We start from the raw sequence: 26,130 nt of genomic DNA on the forward strand, positions 1-26,130 counted from the left end.
TCAAACTTTGACTTCAAGCTTTTACTATTTAAAACAAAACAGGGGTCATCATTAGTGAGGCCACATGTGCAGGATATAATATTATATAGTATGAGAATGATTCAGACCTCGGGACCAATTCATGAATACTTTATCTTTACCTCAGGCTGCACTAATGAGCCATAGTACATTCTGATTGAATTTCCAAGGTTATGCATACATGTATATTTCTTTATCGGATCTTAGAAAAGGCAATTTAGGAAAGGGAGCAGTCGGGCTACTTCATATTATATACTAGGTAGACATTCCCCATCATGACGTGCAGTTTTCAACATTTTGGATCAAAAGCGCTACTGACAGTACTACTGATTTGGACTGATTTAGATGTCTATGTAAACCTAGCGATCTAGGAATCATGTGAGAGATATCATGCACATCATGATGTGTCATATTACCTGTTCAAATGTCACGGTTGTTCCCCTCGAACTAACTTCTTTTACTGTCCCCAACATTTGAATCAGTCTCTCCCTTGAGATTCCAGCCTTTCGCATTACGTCTCGCATAACCCCTCCTTTTAAAGAGGAGGAAAAGTCTCATTTTCATGCACAAGTACGGACGATCTCAGGTCCAAAATCTGATCGAGCATGTCAGAAGACACTGGCACTTCAATATGCGAGACCTATACCGTGCAGTTACAACATCAGCATGATCTGGATATCTTGGCTGTTGGGGCTGCCGGCCAGGTCTACAACGTTAACGACCATATTGTTCTAAAACGTGTCGAATTTTCGCGCCACCTGGTTCTGATGCATCTCGACGTGATATGTGGCATTATGCTTCGGACACATTATTTCATTTCAATTTATTGAGAAATGAACAAATGGTCTTACAACTGCTTCAAAATAGGCCACATCCCCACATTATCCAAGCTATCAATACCAATCAGCCGGAGGGAGTATATCTTCGCAGATATCAACAATTACCTGCATATGTGAAATCCACACAGGCTTACCGGATCAAATTATATTGCGATATTGCCGATGCTCTATCTCATCTTCACAGCCTTGGTAACATACACGCAGATGTAAGGGTTGATAACGTACTTTTTGATGATCTGTCTTCAGCTATTCTTTGTGACTTTAGCGCTGCCAGCCCTTGCGGAGAACTCAATCCAGTCTTTCCAGATCTCCCACTTCCATTCAACGGCCCTTCACCCATCTTGTCAGAGGCATCCGATATGTTTGCACTAGCTTTGCTCATGTTTTACTTAGAGCACGGATATACTCCCCAACTATCATTCGACAACGAGAGACTAACTTTGCCTGAACTGAGATCGGGAAACCCCTGCGTTGATGAAGTTGTACGGACGGCCAGGCTTGGCGAATACAGCCGAACGTCAGAGATTTTACATCAGCCATCTTTAATTGATGCCCAGATAAATCGCCACCGTCAAAACCCTGTGGAACCACCGGATCTGGATGATTTGAAGAATCAAGTCACGAGTTGGAGGAACTGCCGAAAACAACAATTCGGTACGGCAATTTCTTATCACCCTCTCAAAGAATATCATCCTAACTTGTTTGAAGGGTGCGTGCTTGAGGGAATTCTTTCTGAGGAGCATATAAAAGTATTCGCGGTACAATACAATATGGATCCAAATACAGATCTACGATTTGCTGATTCCCAAATACACCTGTGATTGAAACTGGAAGAGCATCTGATATATAACGGCTCAGGAGTGGATCATGACGATGTAGCTTTCCGACTTATTTTCTATTGACATGTATTTGCTCATACTCACTAGTCAATTGAAGCAGTGAAATTTCTTGCGCGGTTTGAGCCATATCACATTGAGCTTTGAGCCTGCACATTGGGACGCTGGAATTCCGAGTCTCAGATAGTGTCACGTAGAAGAAAGCCACCATACTGAGATCTCTGAAAAAGCCCTTCAGGGTCGTACTTGGCCGCCACCTCCCGCATCTGCTTGAGGTTCGCGGCTCCGTAACTGCCAAGGACGTTTTGCGATCCGGTAGCAAATCCCATAGGCTTAAATTCAAGTAGAAGCCCCTTTTCTTTTGCCAGTACCTCAACACTTTCAGCCATCGTGGCCACTGCTTTTTGTGCTACAATATCATCGCTATCACTTTCAGGCCACTCACATGTAAAAACCCACCCTATGGTTTCAGTTTAAGTCAGCTTTCAGTGCCCAGATTGATTGAACCTCGGACAAGTAAATACGAAATGCACTTACAGCACTTTGCAACACCCTGGTGACCCATTATGTTCCCTCCACGATCCTCTCCTTCCTGGGCAGCAGCCTTGCCGAACGGTTGAATTGTATAATGCAGAACACAGTCGGTTGGCAGGATCTTACAAACCTCTGCCCACGCCTTGTAAGCACATTCATAAAGGTCCTGTGATACTCTGGTGGTGACAGTAGAAATAGCCCGCCTAATAGATCTTAGTACTGAGTGTGATTTTTTCAGGATGCCAAACTTACTTCTTGGACTCTTGCGCATGACCCATAGCTTGAGCTAGCGATAAAAGAGCGCCATCTGTGGAAGGCAGGGCTGCGCTTATCAGGCTTTGCAGATGATAGAAAGGAGCAAATACGGCAGGTCGCTCGTGGGGAGTGTTGGCATAGAGTAAGCCGACGGCGGCAAACCCGTTGTTGAAATTTGTGAACAATCCAATTTTGGGGTCACTTTCCATGGCCTCTTGAACCGCCGCTGTTGCCTTGTTGATCTCCACATGATCCTCTAGCTTATACAGGTTGATTTCGTATTTTACCTTGATAAGAGGGTGGGTTTCCAAATCGAATCTTGTCACAATACCTACATAACGCATGATTAGACCCAGAGTAAGATGCTGAGAGCATGAAACCAGACGACTTACCAAAGTTAGGTCCACCTCCCTTCAGAGCGCGCAAAAGATCGGTGTTTTCTTTCGCATTGGCATTGATCAATGTGCCATCGGCCAAGAGGACCTAAACATATCTATTAGTCTTCGCCAAACTTGAAGTTCAATACTGTCGCTTTAAAAAGGAGACGACCTACCTCAAAGTTCTTGACACCATCAACACCTAGTCCATGCATATTTGGAGAAGCGCCCAGGCCACCTTTCGTCACTCATTAGCCTTCCAACTTTAATCCAAGACATTTGCAAAAGCCATGCTGGAAGCATGATAAATACCTCCAAGTAGTAAACCCCCCAGCCCAACATTGTGATCACGACCACCAATCGCCGACAAATTATGTCCTTGAAGCCAGGTATACACCTCGCCCCAAGTATTTCCAGATCCCACTCGGGCGACTCCATCTGAGCCGAGCTCCTTTGACTGAAGCTGACGGATATCCAAAACGATCGCCGTCTCATCAGCGCTGCTGAAGCCGGCATTGGGATTATGCCCAGTGGTGCGAATTGCGAACTTTGATCCCGTTTTTTGACGATTGCTAGTGCTTCAGTAAGTTCTTGAGCGTTGCTCAGGTATACTTATCCAGCGGCTGGGGTCCAGCATGTTTGCGACCAGGGAATTGCGACCGCTGCCTGGTATTCGGACTTGGTATCGGAGGTGATCACTTTGTTGGGGAAGACACTCTTGAATTCTTCAAAAGCCGCTCTTGTGTTGAAAACCATGGTAGATGGATGATAGTGTGAGAAGTGAAGTTTGGAAAATGTCAGGTTTCAACTTCCAACCTTGAGACGAAAGGATCTATGGATTATACATATGCATATTCTGTTTCCAACCCCTGCACATCCTGATGTGCACATGGGCCCCCGGGGCCCTTTGCTCAACCCTCCACTTCCAAGGTTACTTGTACACTTAAAAAATTCCTCTCTTATCTTTTCATCCAGATGTGGGGAATGGACTAATCCCTAGACATTTCAAACAGCTAGTCTTCAATGTGGAATCACCTAGCTCGCACTGCCAATATCATGATATCTCGCCCATTTCAACCGTTGCATGAAGACCCTGGAGTAAAGTACTCCCTCACGAACTCGGTCAATCATTGTCAGTACTAAATATTGGATTTTGTTGCGAATGTTCGCACTTCGCAGGCTCAGATCCTATCAGATATCATAAACCAGATCATTTTCCTTACGTCAACGTGCATCAACCGCCTCCACTTTGCAGCCTTGTGCCCCTCCTCGCCCTCTCCAGGCCTTTTGAACGTGCAGCCTTGAATGCATGGACCTTTGAGGGCCAAATGGGGCCAAATGACTAGGAGTCAAGCAATGCAAAGCAGTAATAAAATGGAAATCAATATTCCTTCTCAGGCCCATGAACTCAAGAAAATCGAAACCTAATAGGAGATCGCAGCATCATGTCAATAACTACTAGGTAGTATTTTGTTTTGTTTTTTGAAATTTTACTCAGTATCTAGGAGAGATAGGTATATTCTATTACATGACAGGAAATTCGATTTGAATTTTGAACATAACATGACTCCGGTCGAACTCGACGGTGATGAAAGGGCAAAACATTCAAATATTCGAACAGACATCCGGACGAGCAGCACTTCGCTTTGCACTTTAAAAGAACTCTCAATCGCTTGATAAATTCCAGAACTTGCCCGGATGCCAATGTTCCCGAAGTCATCGCATCAAAGCTCATTTCATCATCCAACGAACCCAAAGCCAATATCAAGCTTCAACCAAAACCAACTTGCTCAAGTGCTCAGTCTTCTCGGACTAAGACGAGCCAATGTCGAAATTTCTTTATCTTCCTCTTCAAAAGCCTCCCGATATCTTGAGTATTCATCACCCTTTGGTAGCCTGGTCATCCTTGTCGGGGAATCGCACGGTACAGACTGACTACTCTGCCAACTTTTGCCTCATGATTTCCGGATGCTGATCCCAGAAGAAGAAGGAAAAATGGAAAAATGGAAATCCTATTTACTGGTAGGACCGACTTTTGGGACTAAAGCGTACATGCGAACACAATATTATGAACTTCAAGCTAAAGTTCTTCGCCACTTCCAAGGTTACTGCGAGTAGAGCAAAGCCACCTTTGACTACATACGACTTGCCGCTTGAGAGCGATCATAAGATGGGTTGTTTCTCCTCGTTTACGTGCAAGAAAACCATGCGCATATTGTCAAATTCTTGTTGGTAATTGGCAGGTATATGGTCTGCATTGAATAGACAGAACGATCATTGAAGAATTTCCTCAACAGAGTGCTCACGAATAGAATATTATTGAATGACAATAAAATCCAGCAGATGGATACAAACATTCAACCTTTAGTACGCGACCAAGGTGGCAAACCAGTCCTTGTAAAGAGCGACTTTTTTGCTCCAAGCAATGGGAATCGGACCCCATCCATCACCAACATGCTGAACAGTCTTCTTGGTGGTGCTGACAGCAGGCCACTCAACGGTAGTATCAGCGCCATTGGGGTTACCGGTCTTGATGAAGTTGGCCCAGTAGTCGTTCATCTTCCTAGCGATCACATAGTCCTCGGCCTTCCAAGGCTTGTCGGTGGCATATAAATTGTTGAGGACGTAGTTGATTTCGGATTCGTGGTAGGCACCCTGGTCCTGGCCGGGAGGAGCGTGATCCCAAAAGTAGTTCCAGACCTTAGGACTCTTCGCGCTATACCAAAGTTGAGTCCAGAACCACGTTCCAACCTTCGAACGGTCAGTCCACATAGAGTTGTAGGCACCAGAAGCAGTTGTGGAGTCATTTGCAGGGTATAGTTCAAGGAAACGGTCCACCCAAACACCACTGTATGTCTCATTCACATCCTCATAGTATTCCTCGAGGGAGATATCAAGACCATACGTAGCGCCGTTCTCATCCTTGTTGTTTCCGGTGATAACGGGCACATCGTGGGCAAGTCCCTTCTTCAAGATATTCAAGTATGTGTCAGGCAGTGCATAATAATCAAGAACAGCCTCAAACGTAGAGCTAGTGGCGCCATCAAGAAGCTCCTCCATAGTTAACTCACGAGCCTCGGCAATGCTTGAGACATTCAGGGTATCGAGGTAGGTCACACCATTATCCAAAGCAGTATCAAGGGTAGTGTAGGCCTCCGCAAGACTAGTACAGAGAGGGTCATGTGGGTCACGGACACCGCTCTCAATGATAGCACCAACAATCAATCCCTTAGTAAGATTGCCGTACAAAATATGCTGGGTAGCAGCGGAGCCAGCAGACTGGCCTTGAACAGTGATATGCTCAGGATCACCACCGAAATCAGCAATATTCTCGTGGAGCCACTTAAGTGCACCAAACTGGTCGAGCATACCCCAATTTCCGGAGCTATTAGAACCAGTGACCTTCTCGAACTCCGCCGAGAGCTCAGAGTGAGCGAGCCAGCCGAATGGGCCGGTACGGTAGTTGTAATTGACAAACACAATTCCCTTGTCGGCCATACCACCACCATCAAAGAGAGCATCGGCCGCTGTGGATTCAGCTGGGTAGCTCCACATAACCACGGGGAGCTTGGCATCGGTGGAATTGGCAGGAGACCAAATGTTGAGGTTCAAGCAGTCTTCATCAATGGTGAAGCCATCGGCGGAGTTGGTAGCGGAAGGGCAGATGTTACCCCAGTTTCGAGCATCTAAAGTGCCACTCCAAGAGCTAACAGGCTGAGGCTCCTTCCAGCGGTTCTGGCCGCCAGTGGTAGCAGCGAAAGGAATGCCCTTCCAGACGGTGATGTCCTTCCAATGTGTCATGTTACCAGTGTTGGTACTGTTGAAGGCTGGGTAACCCTGGACAGATCCATACTTAGTATCAATCACAGTGTCATAGAGCGCAGCGGAGGCCAAGGGCACCAGGCCCAGGGCAGCAACTGGGAGCGCGTTGTGACGCATAGTCAAGAGGAATAAGCAACTGAACCGTTGCAAAAAGAGAAGAAGCAGATAGCTTGTATTGAAATTGTGGAGTGAAAATTCTCAGTCAACGAAGGCCGACATGTCGCTTTTTAAGTCTTGGAATAGGTACATCTCCTCTTTCTTCGCTTGCTCGCCTTCTGAAGAGGTCACGGTAGATCCATACCGAAATTAAGTGCCAGTGTCAACTCATTCGTAGCCAAGCTCTTCAATCCACTTAATTCGAGGCAACATCTTCCCGGCTTTTTTTCTTCCCCTGCAGATCTTGATCTGGGACAGAGAGTGGTGGATTCGTCTCGGTGAATTGTTAACGGGTGGCTTTAGCGGGCTTACGCACACTCTTCAGGACATGCAAGTTAATATTCAGGAACCCGGAGTCCGTTACTGCAGATAGAAATCAAAATCACCGAAAGCCAAGACAGGATATTTGCCGGTGGTGATATATCCCTGGACTCGGAGATGCATGTGGGGATGACTCGGACTCGGATGAGGTTGTTGAAACGCATACCAAGTTCGGTAATCATTTCCGTTCTCAAACGAGTTTCACGGTTGCCCAAGGTGGGTTTCGTACGAAATTTACGTATTTCCAATATTACAATACTCCGAGTCGGCTTTCCCGCCCGGGCGTTGAAATGCTCGTATAATACTGTAATTGCGAGCACCTGCATGTATCTTTCAACAGCGGAAATCATATCATCCCAACTCCCACATTTCCAAAATTGAAGGTCTTCATCATGCTCACATGTGCAGGTAATATGCCCTGTAATAGGCTGCTCTCTCAGGGCTTTATCTTACCCAATTCTGCATTTAAGATCATGTTCTTGCTCACAACAGGGGTAATTAAACTTCCGAATACGCGTATATCAACCTTGGAATTGATGTAATTCCAAAGGGTTCCACCCTTACATTCCCTTTAGTCACGAATTCGATGACATGGATGCATCGATTAACCCTTTCTCTCGCTTTATCTCCTACGTGCACTCCTACGTCATCAATTTTGAATACTGAAGAAACATTTGAATATCTCGTCACCCTGAGTGCGGCCTTCTTTCACTCTCCGTTCCTCAAGTCCTTGGATAGAGTGGAGGATGATGAAGCGAAAATTAAATTTCAACGGGAAGAATACATCAGGGCTCCTGCCTCCCCCCCGGGTCTTGGACATTTACGTAGCTCGGCTTAGTACATATCGGTACCCACGAACCTTGGAGGATCTATCAGATGCCCCACTGGGGATCACTTAATTTTCAAGTTCAACCTTGGGCTCCACTCATTACCTAGGTAATATTATAACATTCTTCATCTCTAGGTAAACCACTCAACTTCAACTTGAAGCTTTCATTCAATTCACTTTGTACAATTAATTCCAAGGTTCAGGGCTACTGTGAGAACTTGCTTCCTGATTTAGTTTGTGCTCATTTTAACAAGTTCGAGCTGAATGATAATCGTGTCTCGGAATAAAATTGTACCTTGACTGAAACCTCATTAGACTTAACATCCAAATGTCCTGAATTGGAACGAACATTTGAATCAAGGGCTGGGCCGCTTATATCAACATTTGGATAAAGCACTTGAGCAGCAAAGTTTGAATTTCAACACTCCAATGTCAAAAAACATTTGAAAGTACTGTAAAAGAATTCAAAAAATACATGTGTAATTGAGGAATCTTCAAGTGGAACATAGCCAATCTTAATACATATAAAAGATCAATTGATGTTGAGTTTGAAGCGAACATTTATGGGATCCAAGGCTTGACCGTATATATTCCATGACTTGTCAAAATCTATAATCTCCCGCATGACTTAACGAAATCTGAATAGACTCGGAAATTATCGCCAGGTCCTCGACCGAAGCCACTGTGTAATACCGGAATTGAAAAGAAGATAAGAAAACGAGAAGATATTATATCAAGAATACTTGCAAGCTAGCCCATACTTAGTACAAGGGGAGCTTGTAAGCATTCGAAATCATAATTGAAGGTATCAATAGAAGCCTGGTCGTACTCGCAAGTGAACTTCTTGCCATTGTTGATCCAGTACGGGCGAAGAGGCCAGGCACAGAGTTGCTCATTGTTGCCCTCGTATTCTCCCTGGAGAATAGTGGCGTTCAAAGTGTGAGGGACAATTCCCTGCTCAACCCAGAGGGACATGACCTTGAAGTTGGTCTGTGGGAAAGGTCCGTTGGGCTCGTCATCGTTCAGCGCACAGTGAGCGGCTCCTGGAACCAGGAAGAGACGATACCAGTCCTGTAAGGCCTTGGTGCTAGAGTTGTATGATTTTCCGGGATACATAGTCTCGCGAACGGAGTTGTAATAGTGCACAGAGGATCCGGTAGGGATTGATTCATCCTGCTCGCCGTGGAAGTGGATAATCTTTCCACCGTTTTCGTAGAACTCGGTCAGGTCGGGGATGGTGGTTTGGAGGGAGTCCATGTAGCGAGTCATGCCTTGCTTCATCCAGCCAACAAGAGTGTCGTAGGTCACTCCTTCCAAGGAGGACAGGTTGTCCTCATCGTAGAGCTCTAGGAAACGAGCAACCCACTCACCACCAGCACCTGCAATATCCTACGAAATTAAGAAATTAGCAGGTGGCTTATGAATTTTGTGAGGAGATGGGTGAGACATACAAGGCCCCACTCGCCAGTAGTGGAATCATAAGAGGTCTCAGCATCATCAAAAGCGGCACCCATTTGGTAAGAGATATAGGCACGGCGACCCTTGGAATCGTGAATACCATCAACAATCTTCTGGGCAACAGCAACACCCTCAGCACTAACGGTTCCATTCTGAGCGGGCTCAGTGTCAGATGCACGCTTACCGAAACCAAGGCCAAGGCTGGTCGAGGTAGATGCGGCGCAGTAATATGGCTTGCCGATGATGGAAGTCATGTTGAAGTTAAGCTGGCAGAGATCAGATCGTGCGACCACACCATCAGTGCGGCCATCAAGCGGGTCGCAGGCGGCAATGGTCTCATTGACAATCTTCTCAAGCTCGCATGGTGGGGGGTAGTAGTCGAGAGTCTTCTCCACAACGTTGGAGTACAGATGGTTAGCCTGCTGCTGACCGTAGCGAATAGCTGGGGCACCAATGATCAAGCCATCGTACTCCTCCGCGGCGCGCTGACCCTGAGACCAGCCCTCACGACCACCTTCGGAGCAACCCTGGTAGTATGAGTAGACCTTGCTGCTGTTGGAAACATCATAGAAGTTTTTCGTCAACTGCTTTCCAATGATGGTCATCTCCTTGATAGCTTCGTATCCGAACATGTATACCGATGTCCAATTGATGGTACCATTGCGCAGCAAAAATACGTCGTCGAAATCGGTATCCATGCTACCAAATCCACCATCGGTAAAGCCAGAGACAGCACCGTACATCACACCTCCAGGGGCGGACATGGAGCCAGATTGAATGGCATAAGCACCTCCTCCTGTTGCAAGGAAACGGTTCTCGAAAGCATCAGGTGCAGGCATGTAGTAGCCAACAATGACGCTCTGGTCCGAGCCGGTGTGGGTGTAAGAGAACGTCACATTACAATAGTTGATAGTAGCGTCGGGGAAGAACACCTCGCCGGAGTGAGAGGCATTATATACCGCGTTGGCTGTGACTGAATCCTTATCAAAGGTGACACCCAGAATGTATCCATCCTCGGGAAGCGATTCGCGAATACGTGAAGTGGTGCAGGCGCTGCTCAGAGAGGCAGCGAAGGCCGTGCCGGCCAACGCAAGAAGGCTCAAAACGTGAGTCATCTTTCAAGGTCTGTGTGATATCCGAGAAGGAGGGGGATGCGTTTGCCAGTGGTGTAAATCAAGATATCCAGTGGGCAGACTCGGCCCTTTTAAATGTCGACATTCCCATAGTGCCAGGCCTGGAGGTGGTGAAGTCGCCTTGGTCATCATTCGAGCATTACGACGATCCTAATTATATCACTCAATTCATTCTCAATCTATCATTTGATTCCCGATTTTTCTGGGTGACGCGTGGCAGTTTGAACATAAGTGCAGTCAACCTATACTTCCAACGCGTGTCAAGCAAGGATAAACCAAGGACTATGGATCCATATGAATGTGGAGCATTCAGGCTCCAGAGCTTCTGATTAAGCTTCGTCACACACACCCGTGCGGTGATCGACAGGGATGCCCGGGTGAATTTGGTGAGCCCACTTGAAATATTCCAACATTTGAAGGTTGATTTCCGAACGTTCGGCACATTAATGTCTCCCGAGGTCTTCGCCGAAGGTCCCTGCCCAGCCCGGTGTAGGTAGCCGAATTACTTACAAATACAGTCACCATACATGAACCACGTTCTGACCACGTTTAACCCACATGGCATGTTTCGATCCCTTTTTGGTGGAACTTGGTTTGCGGGATTTATCATCGGAAAATGACAGATTCGAGTAAGTCTAACTTGACAAATTTGTTCTTCTCACGCATTTCCCTTGTTTTTTTATGTATTATGTCCCTTGAATACATGTCTACCCCGCTTGCTCCTCCAGTCATGAGCAAAAGTTTTAACATTGATTAGTGCATCTACTAGAGTTACAAACCTGGGAAATATGTAGTGCTATTTCAGACTGAGCTTGAATGTACCCTGTTAGTCTGACTCATTACACTTGACTGGTCCTTCGTCCACCGGAATCCTTATCTGTGTATATGTAGATTTCAAATGTTATAAACGAAGTTTACCCCGCATTCATCGCAGTATAAGAATGTCCACTGACCCGACATTTGAAGAAACCGTGACAATCCATATTATTCTCACAGTGACCTCCTTATACACTCATCAATATGCCAGACCTTTCGTCCAATTATACAGCTCCAAAATGGTGGAAAGACGCAATTGTTTACCAGGTCTATCCCGCCAGTTTCAAGAGCAGCAAACCCGAGTCTCATGCGGATGGATGGGGTGATGTGCGTGGAATCACTGAGAAAGTGCCTTATTTGAAAAGTCTTGGTGTCGATGTTGTTTGGACAAGTCCTAGTGAGTACTATTAACTATTTGAAGTTTGCTCTTCCAAGATTCACATGCCTGACGACATCCATCTCAGTATACAAGTCGCCGCAAGTTGATATGGGCTATGACATATCTGATTACAAGTCAATCGAGCCTCGCTACGGGAGTTTGGCTGATGTCGACTCGCTGATCAAAGTTCTCAATGATCACGATATGAAGCTCATGATGGATCTTGTTGTCACTCATACCTCGGATCAGCATGAGTGGTTCATTGAATCTAGTCAATCCAAGGATTCTCTGAAGCATGATTGGTATATTTGGAAGCCAGCACGTGATTACAGCTCTGCTGGGAGACCTTTACCACCTAACAACTGGGCACAGATTTTAAATGACAGCCAGAGTGCTTGGACCTGGAGTGAAGATAGACAAGAGTTCTATTTGACCCTGCATACTTCAGAGCAAGTGGATTTGAATTGGGAAAATCCCGATGTTGTCGCCGCCGTTCATGATGTGAGTTCTGTTGCACCATTAGAAATTCTGAATCTTCCTTTGTGGAAGCATCACTGACAAATCTTCTAGGTTATGCATTTCTGGCTATCCAGGGGCGTCTCCGGATTTCGTATGGACGTCATCAACTTGATTTCCAAGGATCCTGCCTTCCCGGACGCGCCAGTCATGGAACCGGATTGCGAGTTTCAACCTGGAGAGCGATTTTATACGAATGGTCCGCGATTCCATGAATTTATGCATGACATCTACGATAATGTTCTATCAAAGTATGATACTATCACTGTTGGTGAAGCGCCATATGTGGATGACATAAGTGAAATCATCAAGACAGTTGGATCCACAGCCAAAGAGCTGAACATGATCTTCATCTTCGACCATATGGAAATCCAGGACGTTAAAACCAAGGGCAATTCCAAATGGAGTCTTCGTGACTGGAAATTGCCAGAGCTCAAAAAGATTTTCTCCAGCTGGCAAAAGAGGATGATCGAATGGGATGGATGGAACACAGTCTTCCTGGAGTGTCACGATCAGGCCCGGTCTGTTTCACGCTATGTAGATGACAGTGATGGCATCCGTGAGCGAGGCTCCAAGCTCCTTGCCCTTCTGCAAACGACCCTTGGTGGAACCTTGTATCTCTTTCAAGGTCAAGAGATCGGGATGCGAAACTTTTCCGCCGAGTGGGATCCAGATGTTGATTACAAAGACGTCGAAAGTATCAGCTTTTGGCAAAAGAGCAAGAGGCTATATGGCCATGACTCGGCAGAGATGCAAAAGGCGAGATACCTTCTCCAAAGAAAGGCCAGAGATCATGCTCGGACACCGATGCAGTGGGACAGTAGCCCAAATGCAGGCTTTACGACCTCTAACATCTCACCTTGGATGAGAGTAAATGATGACTACCCAACAGTCAACGTGAAGGCACAAATTAATTTCGAAGGAGAAGAGTTGTCTGTCTGGCAATACTGGCAGCTTACTCTACAGAACCGCAAGACCCATAGCGATGTCTTTGTGTACGGCGATTACCAAGATGTGGATGTGGAGAATGAACGGATTTATGCATACTTAAGGACAGGCACCCAAACAAAAGAGAAGTGGTTGGTTGCAATGAATTGGACTGGCGAGAAGTCTTCCTGGAATATCCCCCCGTCGATTAAAGTTGAGCAAATCGTTTCTTCCTCGCTTCAGCGAAAGTTATCAATTGAGGATGGTGCAATCGTCAAGCTGCAGGCCTGGGAGGGCATTTTGATGCGCTGTAAATAACTTCTGCAAGCACTTATGTGCTGGATATCAAAATCCCAATATCAAGGGTGGAAGAATGCTAATGGATAGCTTCACTAGTGGAAGCATTTACCAATGCTTTACATAATGAATAGCCGATGGAAGATTTTTTAGAAATCCGATTCAAATGTTTAGACTGGATCAATCAACTGATTCATTTGATCCCGTTTAATATTCACTCATGTTTCTAATGTCAGTTTCGAGTCCGAGTGCTGGCTAGTACCCGTCCCGTTCGAGTTCTCAACAACCTGAGTTTTGGAACCCCTTACTAGGCTCGATCTTGCGCAGAATCTTGGCCGGATTTCCTGCAGCAATATGGTATGCTGGTACATCCTAATTCCAATCTCACGCGGTCAGCTTTACTCATAGAGAATTTCTTTAAGGTCATAATTCATGAGATGAGTCTTACCTTCGTGACAACGCTTCCCGCGCCGATCGTGCATCCATCGCCAATCGTGACTCCAGGTAACAGGATAACATTTCCCGCAATCCAGCAATCCTCACCAACAATAATTGGACGGCCCATTTCCGGCCCATTGGTACCATTGCGAAGATGAGGGTCTAAAGGATGGGTACCACTAAAGAAACACACGTTGGGACCAACAAGAGTGCGAGAGCCAATTGACACAATGCATGTATCGAGAAAGGTACAGTTGAAGTTGATGAATACATTACTTCCAACCCGGATGTTCGTTCCATAATCTATGTTGATAGGTCGCTCAATCCATGGATATTCATGAAGAATTTTATCTTCCTCTTCATCTGTGGCACCTGCAGGGGGTAGGGGCCGAGAATCATTGGTGATGCTTTATATCAGGTATTATTAGTAACCCTTTCCGAGGTTCCCAATTTGGCTTAAAAGGTAAGATTGAATGGAGGAAATTGTGATATCACCGACGTACTCTTTCCAATATTCAGCCAGTTCTCGCCTGGTTAGCTCGTCAGCACGGTTCAGTCGTCTGACAATATCCCCGCATCTTTTACGTGCAGCAACCAGTTTAGGGGAGAAAGCGTAATACAGTTCTCCCCGCTCCATTCGCGCCAAATTATCCGCCTCGTCAATGTTTGACAACATATTTGCTTCGATTTTCTTGAAGAGAAGGAGGACTGCAGGGAAAGAGTTCAAAGACAATTATTTCCGATGCCAGGAAGATGCGAACCCCTTTCAAGCCATTGGTATCAACCCAGATTTCATTAATACATCAACTGTAATTTTGCTACTCTGAGGTTCCGCACTCGGGAGTATTCTACGGATGTATCGCGCTTTGAAATTGTTTGTAGATATCATTCAGAATCAAATTCCTTTCGTCTTATTTTTTCTCCCCAGCTGTTTTTTAAAGCGCTGCATTGATCGGGAACTCTGGTGCTGCCCAGATGGTGCCTGTTTGTTCTCAGCATACAGTACCAAAAGCTCCGTTTTGAGACAATACGAAAACGTATGTAATGTAATGTCCGTGTATGGGCCCCACAGCGCGGCTGTTATAAGCTCAGATTGGCATAGCGCAGAGCATAAATCCTGTGATAAAGCAGCAATCTTGGAAGACTTGATTCCCCTCTACCATCGCTGGGACACTTAGCGGATACGTGCTGTATATATGCGTAATTTATATTCAAGTTTCATGTTTCGAATTCTCGAATTCATGAGATTCAATGTTATCTTCAAGTTGGAGCCACGGGTATGATCGATCCCCTTTCAGATGCTCCTTTCATCCTTAGTCTTGATGTTTTTCATTTAGCAACTTCGAAAGCCTCCCCTTTGGCGAGATGCATCGCGTCCACGATATGCATGCAAGTCATGCTAAATTGATGTTATGCTCTTCAAGTTTTAGCACCTTGATCCGCGTTTCTCCCACAGATCCTATAGCCACGCAGACTATGCAGGCCACCTTGAACATTGATGAGACGAGAACATCTGGAGGCTTACCTCAGGTTTATGTTAATCAATTCAATACAGGTCATTCTGAACATCTTCGGTTAATGAAACTGATACTCCAAGGTTTCAAAGTCCAAATCGGATCATTTCAAAGTTGTGTGCAAGGCCGCAGTTGGGATGAATGAGCCGAAGATGAATGAGCCGAAGCTGCGCCAATACGACTTGACCGCATCCAAATGTCTCATCCTTATTCCTGAGTACAGTGAGTTTACTTCAAATTGAACTCCTTGGCATTTTGGCAAGTCTTTAACTCCGAGGCCCGAATTGTCCCACATTGAAGAACGCCACATTCCAAGATTTGCTGATCTTGCCCCCAAAATACTGGAACTCCGCGTGAAGCGCGGGTACGGGTACCTGCTGCGACGCGTAATATGGACCTTGGAATTAAGTTAACTTGTGATCGACGTGAGCAATACTCTAATTGCGAAATATCTTTGCTCGGTCTGCGCCCGGAGTATCCGGAACTTTCAAGGTTGAAACAAGCTGTTAATAATTACTAGCAGAGAGATCCACCGTGATGATGGAGAGCATATATTATGACCACCGACTCGGAGGCCTCCGAGTCATCTGCAACTTGAACATAAATCCCACAACTTCTACTAGTACCCATTGACATTCAAGTTGGAGTGCTGCCAGTGTCTCCGAGTCTTCTCGTCATAAATTTCATCATGCGTTCTTTCATTACTACCTTGGCCCTGGGCCTTCATGTTGTTACTTCCTCTGCTCTGAAGACGCGTACAGTCTATCAATTCGCTTCCAACGATACTTGGCTGGAGAATTTAGCCACGCGATCCAATGGTGTCATCCTAGCCACTGAGATTGGTCCTCCAGCTAATCTTCTGGCTTTCGATCCCCAAGAAACACCCGTTCAAAAGAAGGTGATCCAGGATTTTACCTCAATCCTGGGTCTTGATGGCATCACTGAAGGTCCTCATGACGTTTTCTACGTTGCCGGGTCCAACACCACCTCCGACAATATCAGCGACCCACCGACAAACGCGACTCACGTTTGGGAGGTCGATTTCAACACAGACTCCGGCAATCCAAAAATCAAGCTATTGTGCCGACCCATGGCACCGACCGGATTCAATGGGTTGACCACCTTTAATGAAACAATCCTACTTGCCAGTGCCTCCTACCAAGATGCTATCTTTGCCATCGATACCCAGACCGGGCGCACATGGGAGGCGATTAAGCAGGAGAGTCTTATGTCAATGATCAACGGCATTAAGGTCTCGGACGGGTTTGTTTACTGGACCGCTGGTGGTGCGCTGTACCGTGCGGAGCTGTATTCTAATGTCACTGCTGGCACAGGACAGCTGATCTACCAGGGTAGCGAGTATGATGATTTTGCCATTTCCCCTAATGGCTTCGCTCTCAACTCTACCTTTGGATCCGATTACACGTTCGCCTACCTTGCCACCGCCGGTGGAAACACCATTGATCAAGTCATCTTCACACAGAATGGAACTGCCGTCGGTGCTGAGACTATTGCTGGCTCCGAGGACTCGACCGAAATTGCCGAGCCTACTGGTGTGTTCTTCGGGAGAGGAGATGACGAATTGAACAAAATCTATATGACTACCGGGGGTGCTAGCGCAGTCAATGTTGATGTGAATGGTACTGATGTCGCTGTGGGTGCGCAGCTCCTGGAAATTCAGCTATCTTAGCTTATTCAAGTTTGAACATCTGGCGCCACACGCATGCATGTGCAGGAGTCTCAGATATTTAATCAAGTTGGGACTACATGAAATTTTGGAATGTAGCCTTATCTTAAATAGTCAACTATTAAAAGTACAACTCGAGAATAATAACGCGTGGCCCCATATCATCTCACCTGGAAGATTTTCTGCAAGATTGTCATTATACTACGTGAAGTATGATCCTGAACAAGTCATGATAGTCAAAATAACCCCGGTCTGTGTCATTTTATGATGACGGAAATAAACCAAAAGCGCTACCACAGCAGACCGTCAACTAAATGGTCAGTCTCTGCAACTTGAAATGAATCATCGATGAAGTTTCAACTTTGGAAGTTATTTCTCACGGAGTAACCTCGGGATAACCTGGTTTACATATCATCGGTCAACTGGTTCTCTTCACACCGCTTTCCACGGCATATGTCGCCACCTGGACACTTTCAAGGTTAGGCGATTTGCGCATTACAAACCCCCTTTGAATAAGCTTGAATACTAAATCAATCTCAAGTGTTCTCATTACACCTTGGTTTCCAGGATTATCATTTCGTTCAGCCCCTCTGACATTCGCATCACCCAACGAAATTGCACTTGGGCGATCACTGATTCACGCCCCACACACTTCGCCAACCAGATGGGAGACAGTTTAAAACGGCGAACTAGAACAGGCTGCTTAACATGCCGACAACGCAAAAAGAAATGTGACGAAGTACGCCCATCATGTACGGGCTGTCATCGGAACAATCTTGAATGCCAATGGGAGTCGACTGCATCACTCTCGATACCTAGGCGGCGCCAACGCCAATCACGATTACCTGAAAAACTACCAGGCCAGGCATTAACCATGTTGAATGTGTTCTCCATTCTCAGGCCGGATATGACATCTCGCTTGCTTAGCCACTTCATTTCTTCCAGTCCAAGATGGTTATCCACTAGGGTTGGATCTCGAAGAACCGAATTCCTACAGTGGCTTAAGCCTGCCATATCGGAAAGCCCCCTTGTATTTCACTGCATTCTTACAATATCGTCCGCAGATCTGCTAAAGTATGATCGGCGCGACTTAGAACTGCATCGGGCTGCTATGGAATATTACGGACAGACTGTATCTGAACTTCGAACCGCTATAGAGAGTGAAATGATAATTGATTCTTCAAATTCTTCTCTTACAGGTTTGACCACTGATCACACCTTCTTTTTTCCTGACGTAGCACTGACTTATACTCACATATCACAACCCACTGGCCGTGCTCTTGTTATGTTTGCATGAGGTGCATATCAATGAGCCCTTTCTAATTGTCTTTTGCTGGGGGTAGTCTTACTAATTTTCTTTTCGCATCTTTAGACCCAGAACTTCACTGATAAAGAGAGAATCCTTCCTCATCTCAATGCTGCCGTTTTTCTGCTACAAAATCGCCTCTCATACGCAAGCTCAAACCCATCTTTACGTGGCTTGCTACTCGAGATGTTCTGTTACTTCTTCTCATTGGCTGCATTTTCCCTTGGGCCCAAATTGTCACTCTCTCAAGCCTTCCCAATCTTCAATTCCCCGTCAGTGATATGGCTCATTCAGCATGGCCATATAATGGGAACCACTCAGCACTTTTTTATCACAATTTATCGTCTTTCCATATTGACCCAGAAGTTGGTCTCCCAAGTTGCTGAGGTGGCATCCACTGTCAGAAGTGAACTTCAGCTGTTCGATCAACACTTGGATTCTATCCAACCAATTCCAAATCCCGACCAAAATAAAGAGCCCGATCTGCTCCATGATGCAGTGACATCAGAACTATATAGAATCGCATGCCAGATCCATGTCAAGAGGCTTCTAGCCCGAGATATACCGGATGAAGACGAAACTATTCAACAGCTGGTGATTTCCTTCATTAACCTTTTGCATCAACTCCCCTCCAGTTCACCATCTCAGAACATTCTCAGCTGGCCGCTGGTGGTTGCAGGATACTCTGCACCAACCAAAGAATATCAAGATCTAATATCTGCAAAGCTGGACCAAATACAATCAGAATGGAGGTCGGATATTTTTTCTAAGGGTGCAGCCTTTCTGCGGCGCAAATGGAGAACAGATAGAGGTTCAATTTGTGCTTCTTCTGGCTCTATAACCTCCAATTCTCCACGTTCACTGGCAGCTCAAGACTATATATCTGTCTGGCATAATTGCCCTGTTGTTATGGCGTGAGCTCCAGGGCTCATAATAAAAATACCAGATTAAAGCAACGGATCTTCCACAGCCTTGCTCGTCATTCCTTAGCTCAAGGAGCTAGGTAGTATTGCATACTCCAAGTTCCATTAACCACATGTGCACTCTATAGTAGACCATGTGGCTCTGTTTCGAGATCAGGAGGACCGAAAATGCCCCTAGATTTGACTGCTATAAAGAGCGCACTCTATCGCCCCATGACTCACGCATAAGCGGATTTCGGGTTATAGGACTCCGAACTCCATGCCTTGCGGGTTTCAAAATTCGCCCCCTCCCAGTCGGCCCTTATATACGGAGTAGGACAGGTTCAATTCTGAAACTTCGTCCTTTGTTGGTTGACCTTGAACTTGTGCATATTAGTGATCACTTGGATATCACAGTTTGTCATCATTGACACATTAACAATTCGCCCCCTTCAACCCGGGGATTCAGATCCGCGTTCCGCTGAGAAATCCGGTCAACTTCATCCATTGATGAGGACCGACTCGATTGAAAATAGCCTCGAGGCTGCCATAAATGCCGGAAAGCTAAACGGTACGGTCGTCTGCGCGTCTAATACGACTGGCTCATTCGTATTCAACAAGACTTTCGGCGAACGTACTCTTTTATCAGGCGAGAAGCGACCGCAACAGTTAGAAGACGTGCTGTTTTTGGCCTCTGCCACAAAATTGCTAACCACTGTTGCTACCCTGCAATGTGTGGATGCCGTAATTTTAAAACTCGATGGAGACCTTTCGTCGGTCGCACCGGAACTCGCCTCTAAGCAAGTTCTGACAGGCTTTGCTGATGATGGAACACCTTTGCTTGAGGGTGCCAATCGACCCATCACCCTCCGAATGCTTCTTTCCCATAGCTCTGGTCTCAGTTATCATTTTATGGACCACAATATCGCCCGGTGGCGAGAAAATTTCGCTGGCTCTACAACCGAGCGTCGAAACGTCGAGGATTTGTTCTGTTATCCACTCACTTTCCAGCCTGGCGAAGGTTGGATGTACGGACCTGGACTTGATTGAGCCGGTCGTGTGGTAGAAAGAGTGACTGGCTGCACGCTAGGAGAACGTATGGAGGAATGTATGTTCAACCCACTGGGCTTCTCAGGTGGTCAATTTTATCCAGTTCTGAGGGAAGATCTGAGAGCAAGGATGGTGGATCTTAATGCAAACGACCCTGATGCTCTGGGACGAGCTGTACTTGGAGGGGGTGGTGAGATGAACAAGCGGACAATTGGGGACTTTGGTGGACATGGCTATTTCCTGCCTGGGGTCGACTTTGTCAAGGTTCTACAATCCTTACTGGTTAATGATGGCAAACTCCTTCAACCTGACACCGTCGATACCATGTTTCAGAATCATCTCAATTCGCAAGCTATTGAAAGTCACCAGGCTGCGCTGACTGGTCCTGCTGGTGCTTTCCTGCGTGTCGGCACCGAGCTTGGAGCCAAAGTCGGTTACGGACTGGGAGGACTTTTGACGCTACAAGAGGTCGATGGATGGTATGGTGATCGCACTCTCACCTGGGGTGGTGGGCTAACCTTGGCTTGGTTTATCGATCGTCAAAATGGCCTTTGCGGCCTGATTGCTCCCCAAGCTACACTTCCAGTCGATGTCGAACTCATGGGCTCGTTGAAGCAAATATTTCGCCATGATGTATATCGCAAATATCACGCATGGAAGGATCAGTCCCAGCAGTGAGCCCTGCACATGTGGGGTTTTGTGCTACTAATACATGTCATACCACCTGGGCAGAGATCTGCACACTCCTGCAAATTGAACATTTGAAGCGTCTTTCTACTAAGCTGTCCATATTGTATTCAAAGGTTGAGATACGCCCGAGTTGCAATTCTGATTTATCATAGACCAGAAAGGATAATTAAAGTTAAATGAACCTTGATCTACGCTTTGGTCAATATGACCAGTCAAGTTTCAACTTGAAGCTGACACGCCACAATTGAGTCGGAGTCACCATCTTCACTTTGAACGCCCGCGACCACCTTGCTACTCAAATTTTCAAATTCTCACTTGATAAGATTCTGAGCACGAACTTGAAAATTCAAGCCTTCAGCATTGTCCGGGTGTACGCCTCACATAATTGATGAATTCAAGTTCGAACCTAAAACATTTGAATGCAAGCTCACGTTTGATCGGCGATAATACAAATTGTTTCAACAAATGATTGTAGACCATATATTTACCATACGTACCTATTTCAAGTTCCAGAGCTTATAGTAAATTTCTGCAGAAAGCAAGATAACTTGAACTCATACAAGGTCAGCCCTTGCTTGTTCACCAGAACCTTGCAAGCCGACCTTCAAAGTGCAGCATAAGTTCTCGTTCAGCCTCTGCTGAAAATGACTCGTGCTTACCCAATAATTGATCATATCTAGGATGCTTGATCTAACGCAGGGGCAACGGCTTATTTGACTGCTGGCCAAGAACGATTTGTATTGGATAATTGTTTTCACGTCCAAGATGACTGCTCGGGACTATAAGCCGGTAAGATCAAATCTGACATACAGGTGTCATAGACCGTATAACCGCTCAAGATTGGCCTGATGATCTTTGACATTATGAGAGACCTCGGGATGAGGTCAGGCCCATCATAACATGGGAACCCTGTCCAATGGAATTGGGAAAAGAAAATCCATAGAAAGACCGAAGGCGGCTCGTTGCGCTTGGACCCAAAAGCTGCAGTCTAAGCCGAATCCATTTCTCGTTAAACAAAGCTGGCATCTCCTATTCGCAGCTAATAGAACCATGGAGCCCCAAAGTTGTATCTTCCGCACCTCATCTCATATATGACTCAGACGTGTTGAGATTTATTCCCTTGGAAGCACACTCTCCAGTTGCGCGATGGGGATCTTTTCAAGTTCTTGGCGTTGCCTCATTGAGAAGACAGAGATCGGTGGAAACATATCCGATCAGTGGCATTCGGGAGGCACTCGGTGGCGCACGGCAACCAAGACACGCAATGCCACCCGCACAGGCTGAATCATAAATCATAAAGAGCTCCAGTGGCTGTCTCATGTGCCGGCTTGGAACTCGGGTCGTACCACTATCCACTCCACGCGTTGGCCAGTGGGGGCCGGGTAACATGTCAAACTCTTTTGAATGTCAATCTTATACAGATCCGGGCAACGAATAAACGAGTCATGGGCTCCAAAAAGGTCAAATCGCCGACAGCCATCCTTTCAGACGTCGCATGCTTGGCATTGTCTGTCCTTGAATGGTCCAAGCCCCCCTTTCATGCAGTTCAAGTCAGGTGGAAAGGTCAAGAAATGCGGGATGTGCCAAGATGTCAGTGAACTCCGGAGAAACCAATCATGTAATGCGGGGATATTCATCTCAAAAAAAGGGAGTGAAAGTCGAAGCATTTCAAGTTGGGTGTACTCCGTGCTGGTAGTTCAAATGTTGGAAAGGATATCCAAGGTTACGATCAATATAATGAGGCATTATTCCCGCCAGATCATTGGAAAGTGAAAGAGAACATGAAAAATAAAGATCTAGATGTTAATAAGAATTCAAATAAATAAAAAAATAAATAAAATGTCCGGGCTAAAAGAGGATAACGTGGGATTGAATGAAACCATGTGGCGTTGGAGAGTCTCTTGAAGTTGCATGCGCTAAGAGTCATAGAGAAGATGATTGGTAGTAAGAGGTCTTAGACTGGAAAGGATGAAATGTTAATTCTTTTTAGCATTTTAGCGTTTTAGTGTTGGACCCTGTAAGGACCCTGTTTTAGTCTTTTGATCGAGGTCAAAAATGGTGGAGTTCGATGAATGTTCCGTATGTTCTGTTATTCTTCTAGGGGAAAAAGTGGGAATTCCCCGCATAATCTCTCCGCAAAAGTCAATTTTTTATTACTATTTTATTATATTTTATTACTAATTTTTTTATACTGGGGATATACAATGTAATGATACCTCGTGAACTCGTATTAATTAGTATTTATTTATTTATTTATTTAATAATTATTCCAGGTTTCCAAGGTTATTACATGTAAAACAAGGTAGCTCTAGTCATCACGCTACTCTGATGTGCATTAAAAGGAAAATTCCCACTCGTTTGCTCCTGCCCCTATATCTTCCTGGGTTATCCCCAGTTTCTTCTTTCTCTTTTTTTACTTTTCTGTTGAACTTCCTCTTTAACTCTCTGGGAATCTTTCCTTTGGCCTTTTCTTACTTCCGACTTCCATCATGGGGTACGTCGTTGGAAATATCTACATCATCACCACGGTGGCCGTCATTGGCGGTGCACTGTTTGGTTTTGATATTGCCTCCATGTCAGCTATGTAAGTCAATCAACCCTGCTTTGGAATATCCCTATTCCTATCAATCCTTTATGCTCGTTGACGACAACTAACACATAACTTGTGATATAGTCTTGGCACCCAACAGTACAAATGTTTCTTCAACCAAACCGGCATCAGCGATGGGGCGTGTGGTGGACCAACCTCATCTACTCAGGGTGGTATCTCGGCCGCCATGCCAGGTGGTTCCTTTGTCGGTGCACTGATCTCGGGTTTCATCACGGATTGGATGGGTCGTAAGATGGCTATTCAGACTGGTTCAGTCATCTGGTGCATTGGTAGTGCCATCGTCTGTTCATCCTTCAGTATTGGTCAACTTGTCGCCGGTCGTTTCATCAATGGTCTCTCGGTCGGTATTCTTAGCGCCCAAGTCCCCGTCTACGTCGCCGAGCTGGCCCAGCCAAGTAAACGTGGACAGGTGGTGGGTGCACAGCAGTGGGCTATCACCTGGGGTATTCTGATCATGTTCTACATCTCCTATGGCAGTAGCTTCCTCACTGGTAACGCTGCCTGGCGTCTCCCTTGGGGTCTTCAGATGATCCCTGCCGTCTTCCTCTTCTTCATGTTCTTCCTGCTTCCTGAGTCCCCACGTTGGCTCGCTAAGCATGACCGTTGGGAGGAAGCCCACAAAGTCCTTGCTCTGGTCCACGCCAAAGGAAACGAGAACGCGCCATTCGTCTTGACTGAGTTGCAAGAAATTCGAGAGATGGTTGAATTTGAACGACAGAATGCCGACGCCTCATACATTGAGCTTTTCAAGGGCCACATGATTTATCGCACTCATGTTGGTATGTTCACCCAGATCTGGTCTCAGCTGACCGGTATGAATGTTATGATGCTGTACATCACCTATGTCTTTGGAATGGCCGGTCTGTCAGGAAATGCCAACCTCGTCGCTTCCTCCATTCAATACGTCATTAATGTAGTCATGACCATCTTCGCGTTGCTCTTTATTGACCGATGGGGTCGTCGAACTCCACTTTTGGTGGGTTCCACCTTGATGATGATCTTCATGTTCGCCAATGGAGGTATCATGGCATCGTATGGAGTGCCTGCGCCAAAGGGTGGTGTGGATCATGTCGCTGAGGAGTCTTGGGACTTGTCTGGTTCCCCAATGGCTGCCAAGGGAGTTATTGCATGCACCTATCTATTCGTTGCCAGCTATGCACCCACTTGGGGTCCTGTCAGTTGGATTTACCCTCCTGAGCTCTTTCCTCTGCGACTACGTGGTAAGGCTGTGGCTGTCTCCACCGCATCAAACTGGATCTTCAACTTTGCTCTGTCCTACTTTGTGCCCCCTGCATTTGAGAACATCCAGTGGAAGACCTACTTGGTCTTCGGTGTCTTCTGTTTTGCGATGACTATTCACGTGTACTTCTGCTTCCCTGAGACCGCGGGTAAGACTCTCGAAGATGTGGAAGGCATGTTCACCACCCCCGGTCTTCGGCCCTGGAAGACCAGTGTCCAGACCCAACAGGTCCGGAAGTTGGAGCTGGGTGAGGTTCAATCAGAGAAGATGGCGGAGTTTCAAGTTGAGGCCGTCGGCGAGAAAGGCAATGCTCCGGGGACTCAGACTGCGTAGATGAAATTTGGCTTTGAATTTGGCTACAGCCCAGTTCCGCGAGTCAACTCCCACTTACTTGGGTTTGGTTTCTCCCCTTCGTTTTTCCACAGTTTCTGTGTCTATCATACTGGATAGATTGGCTTGGCTCTGAGAACATTTCTCAAACAACTCGCAGCATCCATGCTTCAGAACTTGCCGCTTATTTGAAGTTTCATGCAGTTGAATACCATAATGGTTCTAATCTTCATGTCCGCGTGTGCAAATATGCACATGTGTAAAGTCTTGACTCGGATGTATATCCTAATATTAAAGTTTTCCAACAAAATTTGAATTAGTAAACACTAGTTAGCACACCAAAAAGAGAACTGCAATAACCTTGGAAGTGAATAAACATTATTTGAACCTTGGAAGCTTCATCTGTTTCAGCTTTGTACGAAAATAATATCATTGGCAGCTGCTATCGCCTTCTATGGAAGCACCATGTGGAAGCCTGAGCTTTTTCAGCCTACGGACCTCTGGAGTGACCTTGGAATCTGTATTGAATTGCGGATTCTACGATTCCAACCTTGTCCAGGTGGAAGGTTGAATCCATGCATGATACCTCAGCCCTGGAGGCTATATTAGGTACGAATAAGACCAGGCATTTTCAAATGATGTACCGGCCCAAGTTCAAATCATACCCAGATGATGTTACTACCCCGCTCGATCGGCCTCAATTCATATCAACTTGAACCATCATCCTGATTCCTTACTACCTATACTCAAAGATCCCAGACCCACTTATATTTGCCGCTCTTAGCTCTCTAAAGGGAACTACATGCAATGAGCACTGCTATAATGCCGCAAACTCCCACTATCTATAAA

The 26,130-nt window shown here is 45.9% G+C and overlaps 8 protein-coding genes across 8 annotated transcripts; 4 read left to right on the forward strand and 4 right to left on the reverse strand.

Moving 5' to 3' along the window:
* Positions 1-1,872: 1,872 nt before the first annotated feature.
* On the reverse strand, positions 1,873-3,615 carry N7483_000035 (FAD-binding oxidoreductase; the record flags this gene model as incomplete). Its single annotated transcript, XM_057083473.1, has 7 exons — positions 1,873-2,153; positions 2,231-2,430; positions 2,480-2,813; positions 2,875-2,965; positions 3,036-3,097; positions 3,172-3,431; positions 3,506-3,615. The coding sequence occupies 7 exons, from the start codon at positions 3,613-3,615 to the stop codon at positions 1,873-1,875; spliced, it is 1,338 nt and encodes a 445-aa protein (XP_056949622.1).
* Positions 3,616-5,223: 1,608 nt separating this feature from the next.
* On the reverse strand, positions 5,224-6,798 carry N7483_000036 (carboxylesterase/lipase family protein; the record flags this gene model as incomplete). The annotated part of the gene is made up of 1 exon (XM_057083474.1): positions 5,224-6,798. One exon carries the CDS (start codon positions 6,796-6,798, stop codon positions 5,224-5,226), a length of 1,575 nt encoding a protein of 524 aa, XP_056949623.1.
* A 1,939-nt stretch (positions 6,799-8,737) lies between these two features.
* Positions 8,738-10,560, reverse strand: N7483_000037 (tannase; the record flags this gene model as incomplete). The annotated part of the gene is made up of 2 exons (XM_057083475.1): positions 8,738-9,376; positions 9,439-10,560. The coding sequence occupies 2 exons, from the start codon at positions 10,558-10,560 to the stop codon at positions 8,738-8,740; spliced, it is 1,761 nt and encodes a 586-aa protein (XP_056949624.1).
* A 1,038-nt stretch (positions 10,561-11,598) lies between these two features.
* N7483_000038 (glycoside hydrolase family 13 protein) lies at positions 11,599-13,534 on the forward strand (the record flags this gene model as incomplete). The annotated part of the gene is made up of 3 exons (XM_057083476.1): positions 11,599-11,791; positions 11,859-12,274; positions 12,344-13,534. The coding sequence occupies 3 exons, from the start codon at positions 11,599-11,601 to the stop codon at positions 13,532-13,534; spliced, it is 1,800 nt and encodes a 599-aa protein (XP_056949625.1).
* Positions 13,535-13,801: 267 nt separating this feature from the next.
* On the reverse strand, positions 13,802-14,627 carry N7483_000039 (sugar O-acetyltransferase; the record flags this gene model as incomplete). Its single annotated transcript, XM_057083477.1, has 3 exons — positions 13,802-13,885; positions 13,962-14,358; positions 14,455-14,627. Coding segments are annotated over 3 exons (654 nt in total), but the record flags the coding sequence as incomplete, so codon positions are not given.
* A 1,526-nt stretch (positions 14,628-16,153) lies between these two features.
* Positions 16,154-17,155, forward strand: N7483_000040 (uncharacterized protein; the record flags this gene model as incomplete). Its single annotated transcript, XM_057083478.1, has 1 exon — positions 16,154-17,155. The coding sequence occupies one exon, from the start codon at positions 16,154-16,156 to the stop codon at positions 17,153-17,155; it is 1,002 nt and encodes a 333-aa protein (XP_056949627.1).
* Positions 17,156-19,870: 2,715 nt separating this feature from the next.
* N7483_000041 (serine hydrolase domain-containing protein) lies at positions 19,871-21,088 on the forward strand (the record flags this gene model as incomplete). The annotated part of the gene is made up of 2 exons (XM_057083479.1): positions 19,871-20,381; positions 20,451-21,088. The coding sequence occupies 2 exons, from the start codon at positions 19,871-19,873 to the stop codon at positions 21,086-21,088; spliced, it is 1,149 nt and encodes a 382-aa protein (XP_056949628.1).
* Positions 21,089-23,589: 2,501 nt separating this feature from the next.
* N7483_000042 (sugar porter family MFS transporter) lies at positions 23,590-25,284 on the forward strand (the record flags this gene model as incomplete). Its single annotated transcript, XM_057083480.1, has 2 exons — positions 23,590-23,684; positions 23,775-25,284. 2 exons carry the CDS (start codon positions 23,590-23,592, stop codon positions 25,282-25,284), a joined length of 1,605 nt encoding a protein of 534 aa, XP_056949629.1.
* Positions 25,285-26,130: the final 846 nt, after the last annotated feature.

This window comes from Penicillium malachiteum (genome assembly GCF_028827825.1).
Source record: "Penicillium malachiteum strain IBT 17515 chromosome Unknown utg000001l:1.0-8184562.0:1.0-8186909.0, whole genome shotgun sequence".
NCBI classification, from domain to species: domain Eukaryota; kingdom Fungi; phylum Ascomycota; class Eurotiomycetes; order Eurotiales; family Aspergillaceae; genus Penicillium; species Penicillium malachiteum.